The sequence below is a fragment of the Etheostoma spectabile genome, chromosome 22 (assembly GCF_008692095.1).
Source record: "Etheostoma spectabile isolate EspeVRDwgs_2016 chromosome 22, UIUC_Espe_1.0, whole genome shotgun sequence".
Taxonomy (NCBI): Eukaryota; Metazoa; Chordata; class Actinopteri; order Perciformes; family Percidae; genus Etheostoma; species Etheostoma spectabile.
In genome coordinates, this window is record NC_045754.1 from 7,739,306 (window position 1) to 7,762,037 (window position 22,732).

A 22,732-nucleotide genomic window follows, 5' to 3' on the forward strand; every position below is an offset into this window, starting at 1 on the left:
TGGGATACACAGGCTGAGCAGGGAGTAGCAACATTGGAGCACTGCTCCCTGGCAGGAGGCCTGTGCCAATGTTTGCTCTCTACCACAGGAAGCCCTTACTGCTTCTGAAACTTGGCAGGTGTTGGAATATATGAAATCCGAACCAGACGGCAACGTTGTTTCATTTTGTGAATATCATACTGCAATCGCAGATTGTTCTGACTGTTTTTAGTTATTTCATTTTTGAGAACAGAAATTTATTGAAAAACATTATAAATTGTACATTGCAAACACATGTAAAAAAGCAGCATCTTATGATCAACAATGGCATGTTCCCTTCTTTCCATGTAATTCAATTTATTGATCGGAATAAAAGGCTTCATTTCATTCCCTTCTTTTTAATTTTTTTTCAGGTACAGGATTAGCGCATGATGTGGTTAGCCTTTCGCAATGAATAAAGAACTTGCACAGAATATCCATGAGGTGAACTCAGGCCAATGAATTAAAATGGGTCTTGAATACATTTTCTTTAGAGAGCACATAACGTTTGGTTTGTGCGTCACAGTTGGGCATCTGAATGTGATGCAGCATCACTTGAACACAACTTACAGTCCAGAATGAAAGTCTTGATCCCTCAGAGCTCCTTTTCTCTCTTGAAGGTGATGATGAATTCTAATACCACCGACCGGGGGTGTCTGCTGCCTCATTCTGTAGAGATAAAGGAGAAAACTGATGAAAACACATTATAGGACTAGGTCTCCGTTTCAAATATGTTGGCTATTTATAATGCAGTAAATCTGATGAGGATTAGGCTGAGTTTTAAAGCTTGTCCATTTTGAATGGCCCCAGAAATATCTTGGGAAGAGCAGAAATATTTGCCGGAAGCCAAAGCTGCCTCTCTAATCCTTCTGGACATGACTTATTGAGGTCCTTCTCACTGTGATTGTCTATTCTTTGTCGGCCTGCAAGCACAACAAGGCAGACATATGGAAAGGAAATGGAAAACTGAAGTGTAACGTGGATTCTAAAGAGGCGGATAGAACAGGGACCACCATGCGCCTGCACAGGCAGATGGGGAAAAAGGAGTAGAGTTAGCTGTAAATTTGTCTTTAAAGTTTCTATATGTAACTTTTAAATGTTTCTGAAACTGTGTAATTTTTCCGATTTTTGAAGCGACAAAGGCTGTACGGCAGGTAAACGGTGCTCCAGAGCACACATTCTGAAGGGTCACAGATTTTTGTGTAACACTGGAAAAGCCTGTAATTGTGTCTTTCTTTACTTTATTGTGATTTCTTTATATAGGCCTAATTGTATTTTAATTTTATTTCACAAGCTATCTGCTGTAGTAAGGGCTCATACTGAGGCAGGGCCATCATAGAAAAAGAAATTTAAATGCAGACAAGGTAAAAGGGAAAGTAAAAAACAACGGACAAAACCGAGCCCACCTCGGTGGGGCTTTTAACAGATGCAGCCAATTACGGATGTGTAAATGATTCAACAACGTCCCTGAATTGGCCCTTATGTATGCAATATGTAATTTTATCCATAAAGTTCCTTTCAATGGGCAATGTGGTTGTACGCCAGTAGTCTAGATTAAATTACATCCACCTTCCATTTACGTCCCTTGTCCCCCTGTACTTGTGTAAAGCGTCCTTGGGTTTCATGAGATGCGCAATATAAGTTATTACCACGTTATTACCTCTGCTTCATATTTATGCTAAGCTAATTGCCTGCTTGGTCTAGCTTCATATATAGTGAACAGACTTGACAGTGGAATTAATCTTCTCTTCTAACTGTCGGCAGAAAAGCAAATAAGGGTATTTCCAGAAATGTCAACTATCTGTTGAAACTAAACCTGAACAGAGAATAGTATATTAGTGAAAAGCAAATTAATAAGTAGGTAGCTGTGAGCAAGAATGGCAGTGAAATAACCATCTATGTTCAAGCTGCCAGAGTTTAGGAATGGATGTGAGGTTTGGGGGAATGAGTCTATTACCACATATCTGTGAACTATTTCCGTCTGTTTTAAAGAGGTGAACAGTGTCCTTTTTGCAAAATCCAATAGACTAGAACAATACATGTAACCATGGGAACTGTGCAGCTTAAAGATGGTGACAGCTTAAAAACCATAAACATTACAAATGCACGAATAAGACTAAACTTTCACTGATGAAAACTAGACTAAAATGGCTTAAGTTTTTGCTGACTGAAGGTAGATTACAACTATGAATTTTTAAAATAAACACATTTGTCCAAACACTCACATTAAATAAAAAGAAGACAGCTTAACTCTACGTTACATCAACAGTGTGCGCCTCATAAACACAGCTAAGCACCCGCGGTACGGCGAGCCAGCCAGCAGCAAGCCAACTGATGATGTGGCTGCATCATTACCCACACCCTGAGAGGCGAGGAGAGGCAGGGAACTCTTTACCTTAGGCCTCTCCATTCATGCCCCCTTCCACACAATTCAATTAGATCACTGTTGTTTATGAGCAGTTCTGGCCCATTGTAATGCCGTTATTGCTCCCTCTGTTTGGCATTAGCTGCCCTTCAGTGGACCTGGTCTTCTAAATGTCACCGAGCTTATGACTTACAGTAGGAGATAATTAAAGAATGTTTAGAGATGCTCAAGACACAGTTCAGTGGTTACAGGTTTTAATGAGGAGCGTTGTAAGGCCTTTAATAAAGACCAGGACCTTTAACAGTTTGAACAACAATCGCACAGATGCTGTAATGGATTAAACCTTACCTGATCTCAGTTGTCAACATCCGATACATGGTTCTCTATCTGAAAAGGTGAGAGAGGAAGTTAAAATCACAGATACAATGTAGCGTTTCAAACTGAGCACACAGGTTGTTTTTCATCTTTTCTAAAAGGTCATTGCTGATAACATGAGCAGCCATGCCAACCTACGAGAACACTCTTTGTGGTACACTATCACCATCTGTGACCTTCAGGAAACAAATCTCCTCCACCATGTCTCTGAAAAATAATGTCTTCCATTAGCTTGGGCACCAAGCTTTCATCAAGGATAGCCTGGCCATGCTCGCTGGCCTACTGGCTAATAAATATAGCATAATAGAGAAAGCATGGTCAAAAGCAGGGTCACCCTGCACAATGAAAGGAAGAATAATAATTTAATCTTGATGATTCCATTTGAGTGTGTGGAGTCTGTATAAGATGGACGCTTCAGTGACACAGTTTTATTATTCAAATCACAAAATGGAAGAAAATTACATTTCTTTTCAAAGAAAAACAACAGACAGCCTTCATCAGACACCTGTCTGGTTTTAGTCCAACTCAAACATTCATCTTTCATTTGTTCCATTGGAAACATAATTTTTGGAGGTAACTCAAAGTTAATTGCAGCCTTGGATTAAATATTTGTTAGTCTGGATCAACAACAAATCATTTCCTGCAATGTGTGTTGAAGTTGTCTAACTCCATTCTCTTCGGGAACCAACAACAAACGTCGAGCTAGCAAGCTACACGCCAAAAATGGCAAATTTGGAAGAACATTTGGATCATTCCAGTCCATGCAGATTTGATCTTAAAAATGCTGCTCTTTGTTTCTTGAGTCATCTGCTTTAATTATAGCCACTGTGTGTGTGTGTGTGTGTGTGTGTGTGTGTGTGTGTGTGTGTGTGTGTGTGTGCGGTCTTGTTTAACTATGTTTGTAGGGTCCAAAAACCGGGAGATGAGTATACTTGTGGGGTCCCGACAGCTTTGTGGGGCCAAAATGCTGGACCCCAAAAGTTTAAAGGGCTGCTTGAGGGTTAAGACTTGGTTTTAGGATTAGGGTTAGGGTAAGGGGCTAGGGAATGCATTATGTCAACGACGGGTCCCCACAAACCTAGTGCCACAAACGTGTGTGTGTGTGTGTGTGTGTGTGTGTGTGTGTGAGTGAGAGAGAGAGAGAGAGAGAGACAGAGAGCCTGGGCTTTGTGAGGGGCTGTGGAGAGCCTCGCCGGCACTGTTTGAGCAGGGGTCAACAGGGAAGAACTGTCAGTCCACGCACTCTCACCATTCACTCATGTGAAGCCCCACTCTCTTAGATCTGTGGCCATGAATAATTCTGGAAAATTAACTTTCGGAGAGCAAAGACTGTCTGCCCCCTTGAGATCTCCCAAAGTGCCCTGCTCTCTCCCTCCCCTGTCAGGCCTGTCAAGACGTTTCTCCTACCAGATGGTGGCTGCCATCCTCGTCGTAGTCGTCCTCGCCGCCATCGGTCATCTCTCCTGCCTCCATGTCCAGCGCCCCCTCACCAAGCTCCTCCACCGAGTTTTCAGCCGTCTCAGATACAGACTCCTCATGCAGGGAATCACAGTTGTCCTCGTACTTTCTCTGAGCTTCTAAGTGAGAAAGAAGGGCACAGAGAGTCATTTTTTTCCTTAGTTCACACAGCAGTAGAAAAGCTACTTGGCTGCCTTTTTCTGTTTTCAAATTCTGTGCCCCCACTAGCGATCCCTAGAGGCTGTGCTGCTCCATACCCTCAGCTGAACAGAAGTACTTCAACCTCAATAGACACTCTTATTTTAACCAATGCAGCTGTCTACACCAGCTGCTGAATTGTTGAATTTCACACAAGCCATACGAGCACAACTGCATTCAAAAGCATCCATTTTTAGGTTTCCACTTAACCCACATGACATGAATGAAGGACTGCAGTTGCTTCAGGCTCCTTTTTCTCTATAGACGTAAGTTGTTAGCGCTCAATGCTAAGAAGTGCCCAAAATCTTGGAATTCCACTGAATGCTACAATGTTGGGAAATAAAAGTACACTTAGAAATAAACTTATAATAGGTGTTTTCTGTATATATAATATATAATAATATATAATATATGTATGCTAGCTGTAACCAAATAACACACAAACCACGTCTGTGGAAAGGTTTCTGTGTTTGTTCAGAACTCTATTTTTATTCATCTGTATGTTTTATGATGCAGATTCATAGAGCTAAGGAATACGAGTGAATTTTTTTGCTCAAGTTGGAACCATTTTTTTTGTTGCAAGGATGTGTCTTTGTGCAAATTTACATGGCAACAGGCAAATTCTCCTCTTTTCATTAACTTTGTATTCAATTGCCTAAAAATTCCCTTTAGTTTGTCTGAACACTGTAAATAAATTAATATCCATAATAAATTACACCATTATCATGGCATTTGAATTCTTTAATTAAAAACAAACTGGGAGTTAAAGTGTAAATTTGATTAAATGCATAAAAAAGGAGCTGAAAGTTATTGCTGTGGGCAAAATATAGATGGATAGATGGATGGATGGATGGATGGATATTTATTGATCCCAAAGAAATGGGAAATGATGGTGTTACAACAGCAAACATACATCAGTCACAGATTATAAATATAAATGAAATACTAGGACACAATATACATACATACATACATACAATATACATGAAATATTAATAGTTATACAAATATAAGAAAAAAATATTTGAATATATACAGGATGAAAAAAACCCAAAAAAACCCACAAAGTTGCAAGAATGCATACTGTATTTTCCTGCAGAAATCATCAATCAGCTTTGCTTATGTAGATAAACACATGAAATCTATGGTTCAATGCTTTTGACTATCCTGTTTACAGCTGATTCAAAGCTCCCCTGTGTTTACTGAGACAAAGACAGAAGACCACATTTCCTCCCTGGTGTTTTTCTAATTGATTACAAAATCACAGCACCAAGAGATTCATATACAGATGGGAGAAATCAAATATGTCAAGCAATAAAGATTCCGCGGCAATTAAATACATTTGTGAGGTAAATGACCATGGCAACTGGCCCTTTTAGCAATTTATGACCTTTTTAAACATTTTTGCATGCCTCTAGTTGCTTGATATAAACAACCACTTCCTTCTAACCAGAAAGCCTTGGATTTGTCATTGTTAGTTCTAGACACTAGTTAGTTTTTATTCTCACTTGGAACAAATCACAGACAGGAGAAAAAGCTCCACAGTTGAACACACCATTGCCTGGTGTTTTTCTAATCCAAACTACATACACAACATTGAATTAAGTCTAAATGACCGTCACAGTGAGCTGCACTCTGGATGTCCTTTAGTGTAGGGCATCTTTAAAGACCTCCCATATAAACTGAGCCAGCATGGCGTTGACACCTGTCTGCTGTTATGATAGAGAGCTCTACTGCTCTTATCTCGCACAATGTCATGAGGACTTATGGCCAGCATGTGTGCTTAATTTCCCCCCCTCTGTGGTTGGTGTCCTTTCCCTTTCTCTCGCGGCTAGCTCTGATTTGTCTGTCTGTTTCTTACCGGACTCGGCTCTCTGCTGCTTCTCGATCTTCTCCAGGCGTCCCAGCAAAGAGTTGATCTTCAACTTGATCTGAGTGAGCTCCCGTTTAATAGTCTGAAGCTGGTCCGTCTTCACTGCTGAGGGACAGAAACAGATTTATAGTTACTTGAAGTTGAGTTTGTCCTAATTTTCACTGTGCACTCATTTTTATTAAGGCTGCTTCATAAAGTTTTATCGCAGACGGCATGCTGTCATCTGTTAATGCTCTTAGTTTTGGATATCATGTCATCACTCTGAGTCACACGTTCCTCCTCAGGGAAGAACATCTCCATCTGGCCGACTGCAAGGTTTCCCTGCTGAAAATGTGGACTTGCTGCTTTCAATTTGAAGATTAGTGTATAGCTTACGCCCACCATGCTGTGCAGTTTTGCTCAAGTTTTGCTTAAAAATGCCAAAATCTGAACAAACTGTATGCTACCTTTCAGTTGGCATTCGATGCTTACATAAAACATGGAGATTGTTGTAGGATATAACCTGCTTGCTTAGTGCATATTATATTTATTAGGGGAAAGTGTTGCATTTCAAAAGTTATAATCCGTAAGATTTTCATGAAAATTATGGCACCATTCAATTTACTGTTGTTTCCATTGTCAGGAGTGACAAAGTCGTTATCATTTACTTTTGCCTTGCTAAAGGTTATTTTGCTGTCTGTTAATCCAGGGCATTTAAAGAAAGACTAAAATTTCACTTTGATGCTCGACACGTGTGTTCAGGACACTAAACTGGATAAAAAAAATTGAAAAAAAACTATGCCTGATCATTGCCTCACTAATGGTGCCGCATGAGAAACAGGGGCAGAATCACCTTCCCACAGCTTCTGTTTAGTCAGTAATTACTATCTTCTTTATGATTTGTCTTACACACAGTGCACAATTTACAATAGATATATGAGCTTTTGATAAATGAATAACTGTATCATACTAAAGTTTATATGATAATAAAAAAAATGTATCTGAAGGATGTTACCATTAATTCAAACTGCCCTGTCTCAGTTACAATAAAGTGTGTAGTCCTTAGCAGCTTGAACTGAAAAGAATAAAAAATTTAGACCATACAAATAATAACATAAACTTATTCCCTAACCCTCGGCAGCTGAACTGTGTCATCCGTTGAGAGGAAGGGAAAAACAGACACCAGAAGTTGAGAAGAAATCATACAATTCTCTTTCTGACACCTTTCAGATTCTGTTAGGGCTGTTAAGAGGATGGATGAGCGCTCGGTAAACAAACCCACAAGTTCCTGTAAAGCTGCAGCCGGATAATCAGAGGCGGGAGACATGCAGAGAATCAAAACATTACTAGTCTGGTATCATGTCTGCATGTAGCTCTTTGAGCTAGTTTCTTTGATTGTATGTACACCCACCACACATCACAATGTAGATTCCCTCCTATGTACATTATGTGCACCATTATAAATGTGTGAGCTAAACCAATGCATAAAACATGAACATCTACGGCTAGAGAAGATGTCAGTGTGTGATAGAAATTTCTGACATATTAGCTCGCTGTAAACTAGCTTCCCTGAAAAAGGACATTTTAATCTTTCACAAGAATTCATGCTGAAACACAACACTGCCCCGGTAAGATCCAATGCATACTGTATACTATTTGCCAAAATGTTACTTCTTTCAAATGGAGCAGGATGATTAATGTGTGCATGAGAAAGAGAGAGAGAAAAGGGGTATATAATGCCACACTGAAGGCAATACACAGGTTATGTGTTTGGACATCACAAGAATGAATCTCATGCTGCTACGTTAAGCACCCATCAACCCTAAAGCTACAGAGAAGCAGAAAATCAACCTTTCTGGAGGAGCAAAAAAGGAGAAAATAGTGAATATACAATGATATCTTGATGGTAGGACACACTAAAGTGTCTATCTCCTTCTCATTATCACCTGCATCCATGTGGACACACTAACATCCATGAATGCACACACATGCACACTTTCTTATCGGAGCTCGCTTTGGGCAGCTTACTAGATGATAAGAAAGTGTGGAACAGTTTTTAATTTATCGCTGCCTCGAAGGTTTTTTTTCTTCCCTTTTGTGCTATCAGTCACATAAGCTGCAGAGAGACATACATATCCTAATCCAACATCATTTCATCAACACAGCACCTTTTAAATAGCTTGTGTTAAAGAAAAGGAAGACAAAAACACCATTGTGATTTAATAAGCATTACTAGATTCGGGTGTGGGTACTGGATCTAATTTTAGGAACTCATGATGAGCTGACATTTTTTTCAAATAGGGAATAGTGAGAAACTAGATGATAATTAAAGCAGACAAAGAGTTTTGGGGCTGATGATGATGTAATTCCAACTCTAAATACTGTACCAGCTTTGGCAGATGAACATTAGGATGATTCTGGGAGCCTGAGTTTAAAGACATTATAGAAGAAAACATGATTTTGAAACACTCTTTATTACTTTTTAATGCACTGATGTACTGTACACCTACTAAACATCCATATCTGAATACTTTTAACAAGCAGCAGCCTGAGTATGAGCAATTAGGGGGGTTGTTGCATTGTTTAGGATGACATACTGGTGAATTTTTATTTAACTTTAACAAACTACGAATCGTCTGAATGGACAAGTAAGCCTGATCATGTTATCCAGTAAACCATTTAGAGATCTTAACATCACTGTGGAAAAACATGCTTTTTTTGTCACAGGCGTTCATACAAAACCAACCAAAAAGTGAGAAGAAACCTTACATGTTCACCACCACTGTGCCTCTGTAAATACATGTATTTATATTTATATTTTACAAAGAAAATGGCGATGCTTTCAAATTCCTTTAATAGTCCAATTAATTGTCCTACACCCAATCAAATTCAGTTTATTATTTGAGCATCTGATTCCAGTAACTTTTAATAAACAACTATTTCAATTCTAAAACAGATGATTCAATTTAGTTTCTGTTGATCAGCTAATTGATTATTGCAGCACCAGTTCATTATCACTGAAGAACAATTCAGACTTTTTGATAGTGAACTCCAAAAAGTTGCCTCTCAGAGGGGAACATAATCCAACTTTAAAATGACCAGGGAACAAACACTATCATATTGTCATTTGGGAGCTTGTAAAAAATAAATTGATCTTTTATTAAAAAAATCAACTGTTATTTTTCATTTCTTTAATATTTCGGCAGTTGAGTAAAAGAAAAAAAACATGAAGAGACTCTACATTCAACATGAAGCTCCCAGGAAATACAGTACTTAATACGATTGTTTCCCATTCTTGATGCCACCTGCGACTTCACAAAATAGAGCACTGATTGAAGATGAATCCATCATTCAATTATTTCTATAATAGACAAAAAAAGACAAATCCTGTCTTCATAAACTGATGATCAACATTGTGCATCAAAGAGGGTTTAATCTGGAAAACACAAATCTATCCATCCTCGTGACACCTGCATTTTTCCCTGTTGAGTTCATTATTCCTAGTTCAGCCCAAGTTGTTTTAAAACTGCCCACACTAACCCACCCTGCAGTTTGGACAAGCTGACCTTGTTTTGCTGTCCAATCTATTTAGGCCAAAGTCAATACAAACAGTGACTTTTCACAGTACCGGATGAGGCAAATTAGTCTCCCAAAACACTGCTTAGATAGAGGAGAGAATTCATTGACTCTGTCAAAAAAGAGGATGGGAGAAGGGCTCCCCCCCCCCCTTTCTATAATACCAAATGCAACTGGGTCTTCCTTACAGTCCTTACCAAGCTGCTCGTGCTGATAACACTGGCCTAGACAGACAACAATGGGATAAACACTGTAGCCAATTACACAGGCTACAGATAGAGACTAACGTTTAGGAAAACACAGCTGACCGCAGCTCCACAGAGATGGCCCCAATCTCACATTAATTACATTTAAGACATTTTAATGCATCACCAGTTAATCAGAAGAGCGAATGAGATCAGAAGGGTTCCTGGGTGACAGGAATGAATAGGTGTTGCTCGCAAAGCTTGGATTATATTTATGTTTGCGGTTCAGTGTTTTGCTCTACATAGCAGTGTGGCTTTTTACAGTGGCACAGCTGAATCATGCCATTGCTTTCTCCCTACTCAGAGTCGTGGTTTTGAGATTTGCTTTAAGCCTTGAAAAGGACAGAATGCTATCAGCGTAATTAGGCAGTGTCCTTTTTGAAAAAATAAAAATGAAATGAAAGGAGCGTCTGAGTAGCAAAGTGTAAACACAAGATAAGTAAAAAAGCACCTTATTGTACGTACGTTTGAGCCCGGATGAGGGAGGTCTGGAGGATGAAGAGGAGGAAGAGGAGGATGTTTTGATGGGGAAGGAGGTCTTCCCGCGGCGGGAAGAGGGAGCGAGCACTCTGGAGCGTTTGACAGGAATCACGGCTCTTGGTGGGGGGGGCACTCTGCCATGGTAGTCAAAAAGCCTTAAAGAAAAAAATACATATATTACATTTCTTACACTTTTTCTATAAGTCACTGTCTTTTATAAGAGGCCCTAAAGCATTCAGAAAGTACCCATCTACTAGAGCTGAATGTTTTTTCCATTTATTTCTCCATCACCTCTTTCTAAAGCCTATTATCTGTTCCCAGTATAGTATTTCAAGATAGATTTTCCATGGATTTCTCTTGGGTTCTTTCCCTCAAATGGTACACATAAAACAAAAGACAGACATTAAAGTTGAAATCTACCACCATCCCTCTTTCGTACAACTACCTAGGCCATTACGTGCATGCAAATAATCTCTTCACATATCTTTTGAAAGTGAAGAGGATGTAAAGTAGAGGGTGCTAAATGTCAAATGAAGGTATCAGCTTTGACTGGTCTCGTGACAGCAGATATGTCACTGCTCTCAACAAGTTTGACATTCAGAAAATGTCTAAGCAGTCCGATCACTGATAGATAAATGAGAGAGAAAACAAGACTACTTCTTCATCTTTTGTTGCCTTTCCAAAACCTAAACACAAGCTAGAGAAACAAATGTGTTTATCTGCAATTTTACCCTGCAATTGTTAGTTTGTCTGGTTATCTAGCTCACTACAGAAGTATCTGAGGAGTAACTGTTACTTCCATGGCCAAGGAGTAGATCATTAACTAGCTAACTACAATAATTTGTGAGGGAACAAACTATGTACCCCCCCAAAAAAAAGCAACTAGCACATCCACTGTATTTTCCAACTGTGTGGAAGCTGGTCCTGGAAGCTATCAGAGTTTAGCGTAAAGTTAGCAGCTCTGTCCTAAGCTAAGGTTTACCAAAATAGCATTATGTTTGCCAAATACCTAGGTTAATTTTCTCTTGTAAGGTCAAAAGTAAAAACTATTAGAAGAAATTAACAAAAATTCCAAATAAAAGCACAACATGTGTAACTTAAGCAGCCAAACTTATGTTAGCACAAAATGAAAGTTTAACCTTACAATGCTGTTTCTCATGTCTACGTCTTCAACATGGATCACCAACTGGTGAGGATGCTAACATTTGTCCTGGGGCACACTTTTAGCTCAAACATATTTATATAGCTATTAAGTGCATATTTACAGTAAGAACTCTTTTTAAGAGTGTTGAAGTCAGCTGAGAATCTTCAAAAAGCAACCAATTCTGTTAGCAAGCTAACGTTATCTTAATTAGCTAGCTATAGCTTATAAAATCTGCTAGCTAAAGTTAGATATTAGAATCCTGCTTTTGTCTACCTCTGTCTGACACCAAAAACCTATAGTTTAGAAAAAATACTATACATTTTGAGGGGCAAATACACCACTATTAGCATTATAAAACATATGTGCAGAGTGAGAACAGAAAGCTTGCGACATAGCCACATTAAGTAAATCAGATGGGGCTTAGCTAACGGTCCGTTGTTTCCTTGTTCTATCTCAAATTTTATAACAATAAAGATGTGAATTATACATACCTGGTGTAAAAATCATCCCTGTAGTACTCGTAATCAAATTCATAACCGCTATGAGAGAGAAAAACAGAGAGATGGATGGTAAGGAGGGCGCAGAGAGACAGGGAGAAACAGATAAAGAAAGAGATGGGTTTTATTAAGACCAGCCTTTTGGATCTGTCAAAAATAAGCAAATCAAACTCAAGCTGTTTTGACTGGAACGGACACGCTGTAGTTAAGGCCCTAAAGCTCACTGCCTGAGCCACGCTGGCATGCAAAGACCAGAGATCAACAAGGAAAAAAAAATTAAGTTTCAAAATACATTCAAAGAATTTTTTTTTTTTTCTTAGACCCTTGAGAGGAATGGGGATGGCAACTTATTTATAATTCAGGGAGAGAAATAAAATAAAGAGAAGAGGAGCAAAGAAGGAGCTGTTTTGAAATGCTGCTATTCTCAGAGGACTTTTAATTAGTATTAATGTATTACTATTTTAATTTAGAGTGGTGTCGTGTTGGTTTTTGCCTCTTCGGTTCCTGTTCCATAATTACCATATTACATCCTGTCTGTTTTCATGGACAGCTATACAATGCAAATGAGGGTTGATAATAACCCAATGCACCAACTAAAACACTTTTAAGACGTGCTATACAATTTACAATTCTGAAATAAATAAATTGGTGGGAATATAGACTTTGCGAATGAACAAACTATCAGAGATTGTAAAAAAGTGTTCCAGTGAATAGAAGGAAAAAAACATGCCTGTCTCACTGTCATATTAAACTGCAGTAAACAAGCACTGCTTTGATCTGTTTGTGACCAGAGATGTGTATGGGGCAGAAAATCAGGGTCATGCTTAATGAAGCTTATATAACAGCATTTCCCTTGAGCTTTACAGGCCTGTGCCAAACAAACTCCAATCAAGGCTAAGAAATATTGTATTAAAAACTCAATTAGAAATTCAAGGTTCAAAAGAAGAAGAAAAAAGAGAACATAATAGGAATCCTCACATGCAAACTATTACTCTACATTTACATCAGCAGGTGGGAGCAGGATGTAAAAGCTTTGCATGTGAAGGAGTATGTTGCAGAGAGAGCGAATCTTACCTATAAACAGCTGACAGCTGCCGTTTGGAGCCGGCTTTGGGCCTGTATGGCTTGGGTTCGCCTGCCATGTTTATGTCTGCAAAAACACAAACACAGACAAATCTCTTGTCAAACTTGCATCACAGTGAACTATACATATTTCATGAATAAATAAAAATGTACTGGTAACATGTCATCATTCAATCTGTTACACCCCCCCCCCCTCCCAAAAAAACAAAGAAGAAACAAACAAACAAAAAATATTTGCTATTTCAATTTTGAAATACATTCCATATGCTCTCCATGCGCTGATGAAGGCAATGAGGTGTGGCTTTCAGCCGCAGTAGTAGCCAGTAGAAATTTAGTAAGGGCGTTTTCACACCAACAGCCTTTAGTTTGGTTGAATCAAACTAGGGTTTGTTTGCCCCGCTGGTGTGGTTCGGACAATCAAACTCTGGAGCGCACCAAAAGCGGACCAAACGAGCATACCGAGACCTGCTTGAAGAGGTGGTCTCGGTACACTTTCAATAGAACTCTGGTTGATGAGCTGGTTTGACCACTACACCAGAACACAGGACCTTCTTCCTGTATTTAATTTCTTAAAACACAAAATACTATAGCTTACAAGATCGTAGTGTGTTAAAAACTATTTTTTTTAATGTTTTCTGCTTATTACTGCTAAATAGGCAGGTGCAATTATAGTGTAAGTGTTACTATATGTATATAAATTCATTAAAAGTATTTACTGGACATGCCACTAGAGTATTAGTGGCAATTAACACCAGCGTGTCCTCAGCTGCAGTGTAACTTAATTTAAAAGCAGAGAACTGTGTTTTTTTGTTGCATTTGTGATTGGAGTTTTTGTGTGCTTTTCTTTTTGCATTGTTTCTTCTTCTGAGTCGAGACTGGAGACCTTGTCACCATGCACTGGAAAGATTAGATAATGAAATTCTTATTGCAAGGCAAGAGAGAATTCTTGAACACATAAAAACAATAAAAACCAATAACCATACAAAAGAAAACTCCCCATCAAAAGGTGGATGTTTGGAGAGCTTTGATTTATAGCCGGCTGTTTGTTCTTTGTGTAAAAAATGAAATAAAAAATGTTACCATCAGGTGAATAGTTTTGTGACTAGGCTAGTCATTGATGCAGAATGTTTCAATTGCTATCTGTGCATTGCCAAGGGTGTTCCAAGGTCCTTGTGTCTGGCTTCCGGGAGAGCAGCCAGTGGATCATAACAAGCACCCGGTTCAATAGTAAAACACTCAAAAGGTGAGAAAAAGACTCCAGAAACTTTATGGATGTGGACATTAGGATATATCCATGAAGTCAAAGTAGAGAAGGGTGCAGGAGAAGAACACTTCTAACTGGACTTTACAATTCAAAGCAGCATTCACATCCTTATCCAATTTCAGGTGCGCTATACAATAGGGCTTCACGATTAATGTATTTCGCAACTGCGATGTCACTCTATGCAATTTCATGACAGCACAGTATTTAGGATTTGTGCACTGCAGTCTCCAGTGTATACATAGACAGTATGTCTTAGATATCACAGAAGAACCTTTTGCAAGCATCTGCATGCAACAAGGTACTGCGAAGGGCCATTTCAAAAATGAGAGAACAATAAACCAGTTTAACAGGGTGTCCTTGAGAGATGAAACCCAAACGTAGCCTCGGCTAAGTGTCTTATAGGTATATAGATCACTTAAAAAGGCACTTTCTGACCAATTTTTTATTTTATTTTTTGCATGCAGCTAGGGCTGGACGATATGGAGGAAATTGAATATCACTATATTTTTAACCAAATACCTCTATGTCAATACCACAACGATATTATAGTGTTGACTATTGGTGCTTTCACAAAATATTTACACAATGAGATTTTTGATAAATAATCATGTAGATATATTGACTAAGTGGGTAAAAGCAAATAATAGAACAGTTACAACAGTCTGGTAAGTTCAGAAAATGACATCACTTTACTGTAACGCAGCCTTTCAAACCAGGAAAAGACACCACATATGCCATTTTACAATTTTCAAAATCTAAGACGATATCTAGTCCCATATATCAATACAATATCAATATATTGCCCAGCTCTACATTCAGCTATGTTCTCACTATCATTTTGTTCCTTCCAGCAATAAACATTTGCCTAAAAGACTTATGCGTTACCTTCCTGTGGAAGTGCCCCAATCCCCGGGAGTGGAACTGCACAGGGGTGAAAATAAGCTGCAGGCAAACTCTTGCCTCCTTCTCCCAGTGGCTGCTCTCATGAGAAAATGGATTAAACCCTGGTCTGTTTGTATACTACCTACTTAGACAAGCTAAAATACAGACTTTATACACAGAGCTGCATGACCAAATGAGTGTGTAAGTGTGTTTAATGTGCGTGTTGGGATTGACCGTGATGCTGATTTAGGAGATATTATTATGATTGTGCTCATTAACCTGAAGGTTCATTCAGAGAGGAAGACCAACCCTTAGCCCACATCAATCCTGCTTTATACAACTGGGATCCAAAACCTCAAGCAATCTAAAAATCCCCTGACCCCAGATCTTCTTTCTTGAACACAGACAGTGTTACAGTATGGTTCATACATGGTTGATTCATTTATGATGGCCTCCAAAAAAGTGAAAAGCCCTGTGTTAATGCAGGCACTGCTTTAGACAACAGATGCTCCTACAATAATTCAGGACTTCAGTTGGGACTTCAATTATGACTGCACCTTAAGACTATGTATTACTGCATAAGCAGTCAATAACTTTTCCAATAATTGTTTTTATAATTGAAAAATGCCTTACACAAGTCCCTAACCAAATATGTGACCAAAATCCTAAAGATATTCAATTTTCCAAACATATAAAAGCAAAGAAATCATGTTAGAACCTGCAGGTGTTTGCTTGACAGAGAAAAAACACAGTGTGTGATATGTGTGGTGGTTATGTTTGTCTGTCAGAGACATCAATTACAACAGATTAATGACTTAAACAATGAATCCATCCACACTGTTGATATTCACTGTTTCAGCAGAAGAACTTTACTCAAATGTGTTTTTCTCAGACAAAAGTATATAGAAACTATTTTAATTGGTTGGTTTGTAAAAACCAAAGGCATAATGACTACCAGCAGCTTTGGTACAAAAGCACTGCATTGTCCTTGTTTGCACACTTCTGTAGATGGGATTCTATGAGCACGGGGGGCATGTTTATATGTTTACATGTTTACTTCTGTTAGTGTGAAAAGAACCTACAAGGAGCTGTTAAAGATTTCTGATGCAGTTTTTAGCAGAATACTTTGTATCAGTGCAGCACTAAGGACTAAGATTGGTATGAATGAGATGCACCCTGGGTCATGGACCAAATCCGCGTGCTGTATTCAGTTACTCTCCTCTTTCCCATTGGTTTGTCTGCTTGCTCAATCGGCAGCTCGGTCAGAAAGGGATGGGGCGGAGCTGTCTGTGGTGCTGAACGAAGGTTTTTTTTTTATGGTCTGTTGCACTGCTCTGACTGGGCAGCGAATAAAACAAAAGGACTCGACCTTGCAGCTGTGTGAACATACACATGATGCAATTTGAATTTTGCAGCCGTGAAATTATTCATAAATGTGTTTGAGCTCAACTCCAAGCTTGACTTTTCTATCTCTGAGAGAGGGAGGGTGTCTGCCTGCTTGTAGATACTGAAACAAACACAACACAGAATAAATATTTAAGGCGACAGGGTTATTGGCTGAGGAATCTGGGGAGAAAAGGTTCTGGAGGTAAATTGCAGTGAATAGACAAAGGCACAGAGCGTAAGTAATCACTGAGGACAGGCCGGTGTTCCTCTGTCAAGAAAACAAGGATCCGTGACTCCCCTAAGCAACATGCCCATGTGTTTTATTGGGTCTCATTTGTTGCCTTACATCTCTGTCTCCCTCAGACTACTCTTGCTCATGCTTCCTGTTCTGCCCTCGGCCTCACCCAATTCTTCAGCATCTCTTTCTCTGTCTTCATTCCTCTCACTTTCCTCACCTGCCCTTTCCTCACACAAGACCATTTCTAACCCCACCTCGCTCTCCGTCACTCTCTCTCACATTTCATAATTCTTCATGTTTCTCCGTGTGCACGGAGGAAGCTCACCATGAGACATTTCAGTGCCGAGCATCACCTGTGAGGGCTTTTTCTTTTCGACACCTCCGGCCAACGAAAACTTTGCAAATCTTACTTCTCCCATCATTTCATTAGCAAGGGATGAATACCAGCCGAGCAACAGAAGTCAAGGCTTTGAATAACTCAGGGCTATAAACTCAGCCATATGGCAACATATTGCAGGGGAATCACTTGGATGCAAAAGTACTCCTGTGAAACTCAACAGGAACCCGAAAAACATAAGGAGAGGATGAGTCTTTGAGAGAATGCCCTGCCATCTCAGGAGGACACCTATATGTATATATTCCTGGAAGAAACATGAATGAAATACTGGAGCAGCCACAAAACCTGCTGTTCCTGCTGAAGCCACAACAAATCAGACCGTAATCTTTCCGGCTCTCTCGCTCGCTGTTTCTACAGTCTACCTTTTCTCTTCCTCTGACAAGCTGAGGAGGGAAAACCAGCTAATAGCCTGGGGCTTCAGGCTTTAGTAAGCTAACAATCATAGGTAGCAGGGGTGACCACAAGGTCAGAGGAAAGGAGCGACGGACATATTGTATGTCAACCATTGAATCTCTTTGTATTATTGTGGAGAGAGTGACGGAAGGACAAAACAACATCTATTTCTCCTGACAGACACTATTCTCATCAGCTAGAACGCTGTGCTATTGGAGTAATTGCAGTTCAATCACTCTGCTTTCAACAGCTCGTTTTGCACAGGCTTTTTACTTTCAAATGTGTGGTGATGTCTAAACGTGGCAAGCTCCGTCTATCAATGTCAGTCATCATCAAGATAAAACATTCCAACTGCATTGCTCATTAATAAATACAGGCTCAATACCATTTGCATCTAGGGCAGAAATTTGATGCAAGCTCCTTAGACCAAAGCTACACCAATTTATACCAACTGTAAGGCTGAAAACGCACCAACATTTGCAAATCATTTGCATGCCAAACTCCAATACTGGTACAGAAAACCCAGCCGGGAAAAACCAAGCTGGTTTTTCTTGGTTTCTGCTCGGACACCTGCTGTAGTGCAGCACACAAGCTATAATTGACAAAACAAAATGTTGTGACTCCATTATCACATTAAATATGTCTGAGGCATCATACAGAAACAGGAAGGGATTCAGCCTTTTGCTTTAGAACAAACACGCCATTTACCAATCGTTCTGGAGTTTGTTGATTTTTATAACAAGAGATTATACGCATGCAAGGCCAGTGAAAATGTTACAGTGGTTACTTTGTTTGTATATCTGTTACTTATTCAGTCACACCTTCAAACTAGACCAACTCATTTTGGAACAGTGTTCGAGTGCTGCTTGCACAGTGACTGAATTAGTGGCTTAGGGGACAAAAACCGGTCTTCGCATCTTGCCCAAAAAGAGGTGAAAATTAGTGTGTCCACCAGGGTGTCATGCTTCTGTCACTGCCGATCAGGGTTGGAGACCATAAATGCCCTTGACTACTGCAGAGTCATTTCTCCCACGAATGAATGCCGACTGTTTCCACTAAGAACAAAGCCAGATGTTAATCTGTGTTAGTGTTTCAGTCGGTTTTATCCTCTAGAGATCACAAATGTTTCTATGGAAAAATTATCCAATAATTATTGAGAAATGTCAGTTTGGCAGCAAGAGTTGATGTAAATTCTAATACAATATGTAGCTTATTTATTTGGTATTATTAACTCAAATCTGGTAACAAGGGTACCATGTTTTGAGCCCAATTGCTACATCAAAGTGTTCTGAATTCACTAGCACCTCTGACTGGCTTCTTCCCCGTAGCAGTGACCAAGGCAACAGTGGCTGAAGCTCATGTAAGTATATCGCAGACGTGCAGCACAGCGACCAGGTGATTGACTGCAATAAACTCCCTTTCAGACTTATCAGCGAGGACTTTCAAGGAATAAGGAATCTGTTCTTTTCTTCTTTTCTATTTCCAAAAACGGGGAAATTCCCCACGGACCAGAGCTGACGCCTCTACAACACATTTGTCACTTTTTCACTTTGCATGTTCTTTCATTTCATTCTCTTCCCCTCGCAAAAAGCAACAGTCTATTTGATGAGATGAACATTAAAAGGCGGAGAAAGAGAAAGACAGAGGGGCATGCAGAGGGAAATGCTGATCATCTCCTCATGGAACAAGAAACCCTGGCTACAATCTCCCCAATGTCTTAATTAATTAGACAAAGTATCTAATCATGCAAATTGCTCCTCGGAAGGACAGACGCAAGCAAAGAGACAAGAAGGGAGCGAAGGAGCTGAATCAAGCAGGTGATGGACGTGCGGATGGGACAGGTAGGGATGTGGGAAATGCGTCTGTACAAAAGGTCTTTGTACAAACTCCTCGCTGAATTGTGAAGCTGGACCTGTCTGTGAGGGAGGCAGGTGGTTTGAGATTAAGGATTTGCGGCATCACGCAGCACTGATGACCTGCAGGCAAGGCCCTGGCTGGTGTGGGCATCATAAAAACTCCAGATACGCCTTTCATCTTTGCTTCGCGGACATATTTCTGATAAGGCTATTTGGCAGGTACAGGCTGCCTTTCCACAAAATATCAGCGTGAATAACAATCAAAAATGCTATTCACAATGGATCTTCCTGCTCCATGCTGAATCTGACCTCGCATTTCATTCACTTCATTCCCATTAGCCTTGTTTTTACTTTTCTTCCCGGTCCCTTCAAACTGAAATAGCCATTTGCTCTTTTCCCTCTCAACACCTGCAGAAAAATAGTTTGTTTACGGACACCTCTTAACAACAGGAGCTGGTGTCTAATTACATGGAACATGAGTGGCGAGGAGACAGAGGGGCTTTCTGCATATCAAAGGTGCTCTTCTTGGAACCTTGGAAGAGTAAACATCAAACGGGCTGTTTAGGTGAGATGGGAAACAAAGGTTACAGTGAAGTGAGGTGGCCCTCTACATTTTCTAGTTTGGTTTTCAAAGATTTTGTTTGCACGTCGAATTCTTTAGCATTAAGTTGGGGCACAATTTTGAAATAGGCCATTTTATTTAAATGGCTAAGTTATGCTTTCATACAGTGAGACGATATATTGCTTTATTATCTCTGGTTGTTCAGGCGTTAGTCCAGAGGGAGGATGTTAAAAACCAATGAGCAACAATGAACTGCTATCTTTCTATATTTGATTTCCAAGCGATTTTTGCATCAACATGATGATAATAATAATAATAATAATAATAATAATAATAATACTAAATCATTTATAGAGCACTTTGTCATTCACGCAAAGCGCTTCGGGGGGAGGACTTCCTGCTAACACCACCAATGTGCAGCACCCATCTGGGTGATGCCCGCCAGCCATACGACGCCAGACGCTCACCACACATCAGCCTGGTAGAGAGGGAGGGGAACATATTTTAGTGGTGAGGTAAACCAGAGCACCCGGAGAAAACCCACACAGACACGGAGAGAACATGCAAACTCCACACAGAAGGGCCCGGAACGACCAGGGGTCAGACCCGGTACCTTCTTGCTGTCAGGCCCCAGTGTTAACCATTGGGCCACCGTGCTGCTACTTTGACTTGTCAGGTGTTTAATTTGTTGGGTATATGAAATTACGTTAGGGCTGAAACGAATAGTCCATTTATTAAGGAGACAACGTCAACAGAAAATAAATCAGCAGTTATTTTAATAATGTATCACTTCAGTTTGTTTTCTGGTGGTAGCTTGTCAAATGTGAGGATTTGACGCTCTTCTTTTTCATGCTTGATAGTATATGGAATAGATTTGGTCATATTGGTCAGATTGAACAATTCATTTAAAGATGTCACATGGGTTTTTTCCACTAATGTCATTTTATAGCCAAAACGATGAATCGTACTGTGTAACTGCATATGAACTGTGATGTGAGGATTTTACCCATAGTAGCCACACCCTACTCTAATGTATTAAAAGGCACATTAACATGAAAAATAACAAAACTTTTTCAGTTCATTTTGTGAATCAAGAGTTACACGTAGTAATTCATTGCAAGAAGAAGCACAAAATTAAGATTTGAAGCCTTTCATTCCTGCCGCCATATGAAATAACTACCAAGGTCACACGCTTCAACACACTGGTGCATTTTTGTTGAGCAGCAAATATCCCCTTTCATTTCAACTAAGAAAACATGGCTTGGTCTCAGTAGCTAGATTTGATTATTTGCAGAATCTGAAACAAGCTCGCAATGGATAATGCACACACATTTCACAGTGGATTGCTCTACTAAATGCAGAAAATAGACAACTAGCTTCACTGCACAAGCATCTTATTTCAGCTGTATATTCCACACCTTATTATCTTCATTGATTTATCTGTAAAAATAAATGATTTATTTAAAAGTGTAATCCATAAATGGCTGCAAAAAAGACAAATTCCCAAAGGGGGATATCTTGTTTTGTCCGACCATCATGCCAGAGTTTCAATTCACAATTATATAAAACAGAAGAACTGCGAATCCTCTTGAGAACCAGCAAATGTTTTATTTCATTCTCCTCTCCTCAGAAAGGCCAACTGTCTATTTCACAAGATAAAAACTAAAAGGCAGGGACGGACAAAGAATGAGAAAGCGGGAAACAGGGAGCTGTCAATCATCTCCTCATAAAACGAGAAACTCTGGCGACAATCTCCCCAATGTCTTAATTAATTGAACAAAGTATCTAATCATGCAAATTGCTCCTCAGCAGGCGAGACGTAAGCAAAGAGACAACAAGGGAGCGAAGGCGCTGAATCAGGCAGGTGATGGATGGAAATTCGTCACAGCTTTAACTTCAGCTTGGTCGTCACAAACTCCTGAAACTGGACCGGTCAGTAAGGAAAGTAGGGTTGGGTACGCATCTGAAGCAATATCAGTACCAATACCGGTACCTGAAATTCGGGACCCCACAGTATTTTATCCCAGTACTATCCTTCTGTAATTTCAAAAAAATATTTCCCTTGTACAAACAATTCCAAATCTATTTATCCTATTCATTTAGAACATTTTATTATAAATTTAGAATATTTTAAATTGACAGAAATTACATAAAACCAAAACCCCTCCCTCTCTCCTCCAAAACCCATCTCTACAACCTATTAAATTGAATAATTATGGGCGCCCAGATAGCTCAGTTGGTATCACGTGCGCCCATATATAGTTTTACTCCTCAACCCAGCCCTACGGCCCTCTGCTGTATGTCATTCCCCCCCCCCATCTCTCTCCCCTTTCATGTCTTCAGCTGTCCTGTCAAGACCTAAAATGCCCAAAAAACAATCTTTAAATTAAGTATTCAACTTTAAGCTCTTGTATTTGTATATTATTCTTTTTTAACCTATTTTATTTTCATCATGGCCTTTTT

General features: G+C 39.6%; 1 protein-coding gene across 6 annotated transcripts in view; it reads right to left on the bottom strand.

Moving 5' to 3' along the window:
• Positions 1–357: 357 nt before the first annotated feature.
• The window catches only part of ralyl (RALY RNA binding protein like), a 95,448-nt gene continuing 73,073 nt past the window's right edge, over positions 358–22,732 (bottom strand). For 3 of the 6 annotated variants that reach the window (XM_032503871.1, XM_032503870.1, XM_032503875.1), the window contains 7 exons: positions 13,283–13,358; positions 12,203–12,250; positions 10,553–10,722; positions 6,276–6,392; positions 4,166–4,335; positions 2,732–2,770; positions 358–687 (listed from right to left, as the gene is read on the bottom strand). In XM_032503871.1, the coding sequence (XP_032359762.1) occupies positions 2,738–2,770; positions 4,166–4,335; positions 6,276–6,392; positions 10,553–10,722; positions 12,203–12,250; positions 13,283–13,358 (614 nt within the window). In that variant the 3' untranslated portion in view covers positions 358–687; positions 2,732–2,737. The remainder of the gene's footprint in view (positions 688–2,731; positions 2,771–4,165; positions 4,336–6,275; positions 6,393–10,552; positions 10,723–12,202; positions 12,251–13,282; positions 13,359–22,732) is intronic. The other 3 variants (XM_032503874.1, XM_032503873.1, XM_032503872.1) reach the window with 3 other exon arrangements.